Consider the following 10,470-nt stretch of genomic DNA (forward strand, 5'->3'; position numbering starts at 1 on the left):
TATATACAATAGAATACTTGAAGTTGATACTGTGCTGCAATATTGAGATTGTCGATGCTTATTATAAAAGTTGTAATCTAACTAAATTGATTGATTGATTTAAATCTATAAATAAAAAGCCGTTTAAAATGTTTAACTTATTTTATTTAATATGGCGACTTTTAAATATATCGTATATTACTTCTACCAAACAAATTTTAATTTTCAATACGACTAACTACGTTTGCGCAAATAAGGAACTCATTTGTATATGATTTAAATGGGAAGTTTGAAGTTGATGAAGAGAAATTGTCAATGTTTGTTGTTTCGATGATTATTACTATGGTGAGAGGATGGGCAAAGATTTATGATTTAGATAGATAGCAAATTCTGTATGCCAGCGACATCCTAAATATTTTGAACCTCCACTGACTTCAGGAGTTGATTGTAATTAGTGTTTTCCATAAATTTTAACAATATCATGAATGAAAATTCTTGGAGCAATTGAAAAATCTTAAATTCAATTCAACTAATAATAAGCACACATTACAATCTACACTTACCATCATTAGAGCTTTACGAGGCTCTTTGTAATAAAAGATTTCATCTTCAGGCGACTCATGTAGCTATTATTATATTTGTGGATCGTCTGGACGAAATCTTGGATTTCGAAAAGCATCGCACATAATAAAAATTTGCATCGGAAAATTGTCTGCTTATTATTAAATCATAATTAACAGCTTTACATTACAATCAAAATGTAATAAAACCTCCGTCCACTTAATGCAGACATTGAAATGAAGATCAAAATGTCATTTCGTAGATTCATCATCATAATAACCCAAAAACAGTGCCTTACCGTCTCAATCGTGGCATTTGATGTAAACATGTGGACTTTTTACAAGACTATAAATATTGTACCTATAGCCTATTGCAAAACTATGTTTATTAATAGCGTATTGGAACGCTTCCTCTGCTCTTTACTTCATCCACGTTAAAAGAGCAAGCGACCTTCGTTGGTATTTTACAGTAGATCCGTTCTCGCGACCTTGAGACAGCGACCTTGACATTTCTCCAGGCTGGAGTTGGAACAGTTTATAACGGGCTGGGTTTCCAGTTCCATAGTTTCCAGCGGTGACCGGGCGTGGCAACGCCTCAGACGTCTTGTTTTTTAAGACACAATCCTGTATGGCTTTTTTTGGGTGAGGTTGTAATAAATCTTAACATCGTTCAGATTAGACTCGGCAGAGGCTATTTGATTTTATATACAAAACACTCCCTCATACACTTTTTAATTTGTAAAACAATTAAAAGTCTACCAATAGTCTAGAATAAAAACCAAGGTTCACTACCCAATACGATCATGAGAACTGTATATATATGGTTCCTAATTCAACAGAAGCATATACAAAGTTTAATTTCTTCAAACTACTCGCTTTGAAACATGTATGATTTTTAAAATACATCTGAGATGCTCACTGGAATTTTATAAAGTTATGAGCTCGTGCCAAATAAGCAAATAATAAGATTTGGATGTAATTTTTTATATTGATAAATAGATCAAATTATTAATTTAATAAGTGAGCAAGTTAATGACACATGTGGTGATGGTGAATGAAAATCATATGGTTCTGTTTCCAGATGAAAACTGGGGAGGTGGCGGGGTCTGACAGTGGTCGGTCACTTGACTGGGACGAGGATGATGACGTGGAGGTTGATGGTAACGTGTCTGACAACTCCAGCGATAAGGCAACCAAACACTTAGTACAAGGTACGCTACCAACAAAACATCTAACCTGCCTGATATCCTACAGGTGCTTTCCATCAAGTTTCCACTTTTTACTTCTCCAATACATAATTATTACGATGATAAAAAATATATCTTGGTTTTAGGTAACGTCAGTTTTGGGACCTCCTAAACAATAAAAAGGTTGCTTTTGAAAAATGTTCATCCTTATATACATTTATGAGACCATTAACAAAATAATTCTGGCTTAGAACAGGTTTGGCATACAGAATTAGTATGCAGGAAATACCTGGAAAATTATTTTTTAGTTTTTAAGATTTTCACGTTCGTAATCTCAAAACCACATTTTTTAAACCGCTTTGTTACATTGATACAATATAGTACTTCAGATGCTTGCCAAAACTGATTCCTCTAATAATTCTTGGTCATTTCAATATTTTGCTAAAGAATGTAGACCTTATTACAGGCCACCATATACAAATTACACAAATTACAGTCTTATTTTCGTAACATTAAGAATGTGCACCTAACTTATTAATATCTGCAGTGAATATTTTCATTAACAATAGTTTAAAATTCGTTTTGAATTTTACTTAAAAATATCATGTTTTGATGTAAAAAAGTTATTTCTTATGAAAAGAACAGTGTTAAGTATTGCAATTTGACTGTTGTGGCCTATCAGTGAAACTACAAAAATGGAAAACAACATCTGAATAAAACTTCTCTGAAATAAATATTTTATTTAGTATAAAATACTAATAAAATTATGTAGACCTAAACCACATCTTCATCTAGGTCTTCCAGGATTCTGGTAATGTAGAAACAGCAAAATACAACAACATAATGTATACACTATGACATATATATATATATGTGTGAGTGTGTGTCTTCTATTATGAAGTATACTATATTATACCCTCCCATTTCTTAACTATGTTACAAAACTCTGGGCCATGTTCAGGAGACTTTCCTTATAAAATTTCCCAATGATTTAAATGTACGAGTAGATTCTATAGTGATAGAGAATGAAATGACAAAATTATATTTTTGGAGAAATTGGTTTTTATAGTGAATGGCAGTAAAAATCATTAAAACGACTGCAGGTTGACAGTGAGAACCTGGGTGGTGATAAGAGTTAGTGACATGTTAAAAAAATTAATGATGCTATGTGATAGAGAATGCAGGTAGTAAAATTCACCCTCAATCTCTCCAGAACATTTAACATTGTGTTAGATAAAAAATGTTATTCAGTTTGTACTTTAAATCAAAAAAATATTACTCTAAATCTTGTTATATATTTCAAGAAAAGTTTTAATATTCTTCCTCCAGAAATTACTTTTAAATCTGTGCTTCCTTCAGTCACAAACTTTTGTGTGTATCATACATATATTAGCTTCTTACTACAGTATATACAAATTCAAGTATGCATTTTACTATAGATAAACCGCTTGCAACAAAACCTGCGCAGAAGCAAATTTCTGAGCAGTATTGCACAGGAGGAGCCCCCCTCTGGTGGGGGATTGTGGTGGGGAATGGGACCAGAACCTTCCTGTATCTGTTTATCAGCTGTGTGGATCGTGTCTCCACGTGTCTGGCCAATAGAGATGTGTCATTCAGTCTTTACCCGTTCAATTCGAACGGTTCAGTCAAGTGATCCGAATCAGTGTTTCAAAAGACCCGTTCACCTCGAACATTTCTTTCACTTTTTCCTGCCAACTGAATAAATGTTATATTTTTTTCAAATGAGATATATTATTGATAATGATAGTTAATACTTACAATATTATAATTAAGTTACTTAAAAACCCCTTATCCATGAAAAATAGCTTAACATCATATAGAACTAACTAATACTATAAAGTTTATGCGATAGGTTACATTAGGTCCCCAAAATTGTTCAGCCGTTCCTTTCGTTCACTACTAACCGATTAAGAATAAAACCATAATCGTATAACTCAACAGGGTGAGTACGGAGTCTGGATATTATGAAAAGTGGTGGAAGTTAATCAGTTGGATATAAAATATCCTGTTATTTATTAACAAAAAATAATAATTTATTTAAAAAATTTGTAAGGGAATGACCTTACTTATGATAAATCAAAGGCATATCAATCAACCAAGTCCATTGATTATAAGTAATAACAATTAAAATATTTAGTAATGTATCTGGTAACTTACAATTACAGTTGTTAACAGTTTTAATAGATCTATTTACATTTACTACATTCCTAAAACAATACATTTATTGTTATATATCTATCCATTCGCTGTACGTATGTTGTTTCTTCCTATATTCGAACACTTATACAAGCGGATTCTTTCATTCACTCGGTCATTATATTCAGTCGTTCATTTTGTTCGGTCAACACGATGACCAGTATAACATGCTCTAGCACTCTAGTAACTCTGTACTGACCGGTTCAACTGAACGAATCGCAGCAGTGAACGAGACGGACTGAGCCGGATCAATCAGATGATCCGATAGAACGAATGCCAAGGAATAGTGGGGATACTGAGAGAGGGCAGCATCTCGGCGTCGAAGGGGTATTTACCCCACCCTGAATGAACTCAAATCACGCAGGGTCTTTTTTGTAAACGGTCTACCTATAGCACTTTCCGGGATTATAAGAGAAGCAGGGTTAAAAATTTAAAGTAAATATTTTAACTTTTTTAATATTATGAGAAGAAATTGTGTTGCAGGTAATTATAAAATTATCCTGGAAGTCATTCATATATATTTAGACTTCAAATCATTCATACATACATAACTTTAGGATATTTTGTTCATGTTCAGAGCATTTGCACTGTTGATCAATTAAATTTCTCTTTCAGATTCAGACAGTTCTGGCAGTGAGGGGGGAGGTAGACGGTCGGTGAGAGCAAAGTGGCGTTATCTAGGTGGCAGTGGTGGCAGTATCACCCCTGGCAGGCGGCGGCGACCTGGTCTCTCAGCTAGGGAACGCAACATGAGGCGATTAGAGAGCAACGAGCGTGAACGGATGAGGATGCACTCCTTGAATGACGCTTTTGAGGTTGGTATAAAAGACTTATGGCATTAACTTACAGTAAACCAAAACAAAACAAAAGCCACATGTTTTAGATTTAGCACTAAGTTGCTTGGTTTTCACCTATGAGTGAAAATAAGCTAATAATTAATTACACCTAATTCAAAGGATCAACTGACTTTCTATCATAATAGTACATCACATTTTTTCATCTATTGTACATGTGTATCATCATGATAAATTTGTATCATGTAAAAATATTTTCTATTTCTAGAGTTTTTACATTACATAAAAATGTTTACAAGTCCATTCAGTGCGTACAAAAGGTTCCAGTGCTGAATATTATGGAACTCCCTATCAGAATACTTTCATCCTCACTAAGAGTCTAACAATAATATATAATTTAATTAAGCTCAGAATGATAAAAACAAATTATATGTATGTCTTTATTGTACAATGCTATTTAGCCATCAATTTATCAGATTAAACAGCTTAATTTAAAACTATTGCTGCAGTAATATACCATGACGAATTCAATTACAAAAATTACACTATAACTTAAAGGTTCATGTTCTTTTTAAAGGTTTTTAAAAATCTGGATTATTTCACTTCCAGAAATTTTATATAAAAAATTAATAAATTAATCACATATAACTATAATAAATAACTCAATCCAAAAATTGTATTGGATGGATTGTGAGATTGAAGAGAAAATTGTATGGCATTAATTATAACATTTTTTGTGAGTATTTTAAAGTTGAATTACAATTTGTTCATAAGAGATCAAAGGTTTTTTTATTCTTTGTTCGAAGTTTGCTTCTGATGATGAAAGGATTGTGAAGGAAACAGGATATTGTTTGTATCATTGGATGATGGCAAATGTCCAGAAAAATCCTGTTTCCTTCACAGGTTCTTTTATTTACACCATAAAAAATAGATTGTATTAGAAATTACTGATAAGAAAAGTGCAAATAACTATCTGGTAAGTACAATAACATATATACTTGTAAACTGATGTTTATAATTCAGGCTACACAAATCTCTTTAATATCTTAATTAGCATATCATTTTATAAAATTATCATCATCGTACCCAGTGTTGCTAGGTTTGCTAGACACAAACTACCTCCCAACTTCTATCTTCCCATTTTCCCTCTTAAACAACTTACAATAAGTCAATAAGTTCTCTTTACTTCCTTTTTCACCCAACTATTTTCCTTTTGATCGTCTTCCTATAATTCTATTCTCATAAATCTTTTCTGGAAATTTTTGTGCCCTCTTTCTCTTCACATGTCCAAACTATCTCAGTTACTTCCTCTTAATCCGCTTGCAACAATTTCTCCCTTGATTCTCCTTCTACAGATTACATCCTTATTTTTCTCTCCTCTAGTCAATTCAATGCTGACATTATCTCATGAGCTGGCAACTTACTTTTATCTCTTTATCATCTCAGCTCTATACAGCAATAAATTAATACTCTGTTTTGGTTTTTCAGCAATTGAGAGAAGTGATTCCCCATGTCAAGATGGAAAGGAAGCTGTCAAAGATAGAGACATTGACATTAGCCAAAAACTACATCATGGCACTGACCAACGTGATTTGTGAGATGAGAGGGGATGAAAAGCCTTACACGTAAGTATTTAAAAAAATACATCATGGCACTGACCAACGTAATTTGTGAAATGAGACGGAATGAAAAGCCTTACACATACATATTTAAAAACTATGTTATGGCACTGAACATGATTTGTGAGATGAGAGGAGATGAAAAGCCCTACACGTAGAGTATTTCAAAAGCTACATCATGGCACTGAACATAATAACAGCCTCACTGTGCCATAACTAGTTTAGAAGGAATTGAGCCATTCACCAACAATATGAGTGTAGTACAACAATTCAAAAGTATATTAATATAAGAAATTTGTTTAAATCTTTCACCTCACAGCCCTATTTAATAACCTAAAGTTAAATTATTTTAAATGTTATAAAATATAAATGAGTGCCCTTTAAAATTTCATGAAATCGTATTCAAGACATAAAAATCTCTCAACTCTGTATTTCCTCCATTTTGATGCTTATTTCTTGATTTCTCTATACAGGTTTCTTCACGTTGACAATGAAAATGAGGAAGAGGAACAGAACAACAACACACTGTTTCAGGAGAGTTTGGAACCACCCGGTTGTGACAACACCACATGAGTTCTTTCTTAGTTCCTGATTGTTCTTCTCAGTCGTTCCACGCGTGTTCGTTGGGAAAACCTCACAGCTCTACAGCTTTTGGCGAAGACCAGTACTTTGGTGTGCTCCGAGGATTTGGAATTGCCTCTTGCTGATTACTGCCATGTAATATGACATTGATAAAGGTAGTATCAAATAGGGTGGCATTTGAAGGTATTGCTGAATATAGAACGAAGTGATAGAGAACTCTTCCCTCTGATCATGCTGTGTGGGTAGGGTAGTGACAACACCACGGTAGGTGGAACACAAACATTTATGGTTTCTATAGCAAACACTAAAAAAGAAATGAGTACTACTGAGGTGACACCCTGATTTGTGCAACCTTTAACTTTCCTGATTATCCTTCCACTTCAAAACTCTGTTGCATCATATTTTTAATGAATTTTATTAAACTGTGTTAGTAACATTACATCTTACAGAACAATAAATCTGGTATTAAAAAATTAATTCATTAACTTCAGTAAAGCTATGATTTAAATGTAATTTTCTTTAGTTAAAGGCTTCTAAAGAATTCTTGTTCTTGTCATTGCATTGTTTTCTTACTGTCTACTAGTTTTTAGAGCCCACATGTAAGGAATTCCACTATCGCAGGAATTATCTGTTTAAGCTTCTGTTTTGAATAGCTATTTACTTTACTTAATGTAAGTATTACTAACTACACTGATTTGGATACAAAACATGTAGTATAAGCAATGACTGGTATTACAAAAGATTTTCAGCTATTATACATTTTAAAATTCAACACCTACTCTCAATCAGAATTCTGTGCAAATGCAAACAAAAGTGTACTCTTTATAAATTGTATCAAAACTCGATACCATTTGTTTTTAGCCTATGGAGGGTATTTTAAACAAATAAAAGTCAAAGACATATTTCATTATTTTTTGTTAGTACCCATATATTTTTGCAAACTTTTTTAGTGTTCAATAAATTACCAAGGTACTATTCCCATTTTACTGATCTATTGTTTGTCTAAAAATCAACAGAAATTAAATCTCAAACATATAACGCATTGTATTTCTTCTTCACAACCAAATAGATAGTAAAAAGTATTTTCTCCAATTCCTTTATATTGCACAGATTGTGGTCTACTGGAAATGTATATAAAATTTGTATGTATGTTAGAATTGTGTAATTTTTTCCTTTTAAAAATATTTGACTCTCCCCCCATCCCAAATGCATAATCAACTAACATATGGGTACAAAATAGTGATTTTGTACACAGTTCAGTTAAATTGCTGAATATTTAAACATTCAGCATGATTAAACACCTTTATCAATGAAATGTATAGTGTAAACCTAATATTTACCCAGTTGAAAAATACTTACGAAGCTCAAAAATATGGTATTTACTAAATTATTGTTCCTCTTAATTTCTAATTTCTGTCTCTTATTGTATTTAATTCCTAATGGGAGAAAGTATGCCACAGAAAGCTTGGAATCAGCTATTTAGAAAAATAAGTAACACAATATACATAATATTTTGGGAGGTAAAATCTCCATCTAGTGAGCTGATTGTAGTACTATTTGTTTGACTTTGAACACTCCAATAGTATCACGACGATGGGAGTATGACCTTATTGCTAGGCATGGTTAACTATTACCCAGGTATAATACTTTAAAACCTTTGCATTGTAAAAGAATTATTAGTTTTGAAAATATTTTGTAAGAAATTACTCAATATTAAATACTAAACTGAATAATAAATATCGAGTCATAGTTACCATAACCTCATTTCTCACATCAATATTCCACATTTCCTTTAAAACAAAACTATTTATATATTTTTGTTTCCTTTTTTTACTTACATACTTTTATCACTTCCTAGGTTACCCTCGATACAATGTAAAAACACAATATTTCATTTTCCATGAAATCCTGCTAAATACCAAAACAAAATATTCTACTTTATAAAAAAATCTTCCTTATGACATGTAAAAAATATATTTTACATGTTTTTAAAACTTTATTAAAAGATGCTAATTTAAGCTTATTTTTCTTAAAACATGTTTGTATTAGTGGAGTCATTTAATTAATTGTTATGTAATTTTAGTCGGTTAAGTTATATTGAACCATATTGGTTATCAGGGTCTAGTTATGTATAGTAATTGTTATTTAAGAATAAGTGGAATAAATTCAACAATTGTTTTTGTTGCCTTAGAATTGCAAAACTATTGTTTTGTATAATATACTTCATTGTAAAAGATAAATATTTTCGTAAATCTGTAAAAAAATTAACTTGTCATAACATTGTAAACCAGATTTGTTTGTTAACACATGGGTCTGACCAATAAACACATGAACTTCCTGATATGACAATATACAAACTTGTACAGCTTTGTATATACTGGCATATAACCTCCCAGTCATAGTCAGCTGTATAGTTGTACAAATGTGTAGAGCTCAGATAAAAAACATCTTTCTTTTTATTGATGGAATTACTGAGTGATGAGCGACAGGAAATATTTGTGAGATTAATTGATTATGGCTATAGGTATAAGGTGTGCACTGGCAGGTTCTGTATACTGGTGGTTGTCAGATTGCATGTGAGTCCACCAAGAGAAAGAGGTGCAAGTCTTAAGAGAGAGGCAGATGTTAGGTAGAGTTTACTACTTGCACAGTTGAGTGATCCGAGGAACTTGAACTTGAGTAACTACTAAAGCAACTGACGACATCAGAAGAATTCTCCAACATTCTGTGTAAAGCAATTTTAGCGTTTGCCATGTCCTGTAGTCTAAAGTTCTCTAAGTGTAGATATATCACGTGGCAGTTGCCATATTGGATTACTTCGTGTGTTTATAGGACAGACCTCATACATTTAGGATTTAATGATCTGCTTCAAAATTAATATGAGATTTAACATAGCAAAATATTCCGTCCACTTTGCTCATAAGTACCGAATGCTTTCATTAGCTTTAAGTATTAAGTTTAAGTTACCAAGTAAGTGATACTATTGTAAATAAGATATTTTATCAAATGAATTTGGATTTTGGATTGTAATGTTGGTTTTATTTTTGTAACAACCCTCTAATACCTTTGTTTTAACATGATGCCTGCTACAGCCACAATAACAAAGGTGATCTATTTGCCTTAAGGTGATGGTAATATAATGTTAACTGTTGTCTTATACAAGTAATGTTTTAATGTCAGCAGTGTGGAGCTCGTATGTGTGCAAGATATACTATTTGTGGATTATTGTCCGGATGGTCACAATATACAAAAACACTGTGAGGACGCACCTGTCATATTTCTAACTATACAAAAGTTATTGTGCAATTTGATTTTTAGTTTTTTTTTTTAATGTCCTTACCCAAGCACAAGTCTGAACATTTAAACAATTTACACAAGAATTTTTTGTTGGACATGTCACTTTCTTAAACAACTGAACAAAATTAAATGTAATTATATGACTTACCTGACAAAATATGAAAGTGTTCAAGTCTGTTAAAACATATATATTATATTATAATGTTTTAATTTTTAACTTTGTAATTTTCATAGC

General features: G+C 32.1%; 1 protein-coding gene across 3 annotated transcripts in view; it reads left to right on the top strand.

Annotated features, from left to right (window-relative positions):
• LOC124354509 (class A basic helix-loop-helix protein 15-like) overlaps positions 1–9,968 on the top strand; it is a 39,533-nt gene extending 29,565 nt beyond the window's left edge. For 2 of the 3 annotated variants that reach the window (XM_046805022.1, XM_046805023.1), the window contains exons 2-5: positions 1,621–1,750; positions 4,559–4,758; positions 6,226–6,362; positions 6,830–9,968. In XM_046805022.1, the coding sequence (XP_046660978.1) occupies positions 1,621–1,750; positions 4,559–4,758; positions 6,226–6,362; positions 6,830–6,929 (567 nt within the window). In that variant the 3' untranslated portion in view covers positions 6,930–9,968. Of the gene's footprint in view, positions 1–1,078; positions 1,182–1,620; positions 1,751–4,558; positions 4,759–6,225; positions 6,363–6,829 lie in introns of those variants that run through there. The other variant, XM_046805024.1, reaches the window with a different exon arrangement.
• Positions 9,969–10,470: the final 502 nt, after the last annotated feature.

Source organism: Homalodisca vitripennis, chromosome 2, assembly GCF_021130785.1.
Source record: "Homalodisca vitripennis isolate AUS2020 chromosome 2, UT_GWSS_2.1, whole genome shotgun sequence".
In the NCBI taxonomy this organism is placed as follows: Eukaryota; Metazoa; Arthropoda; class Insecta; order Hemiptera; family Cicadellidae; genus Homalodisca; species Homalodisca vitripennis.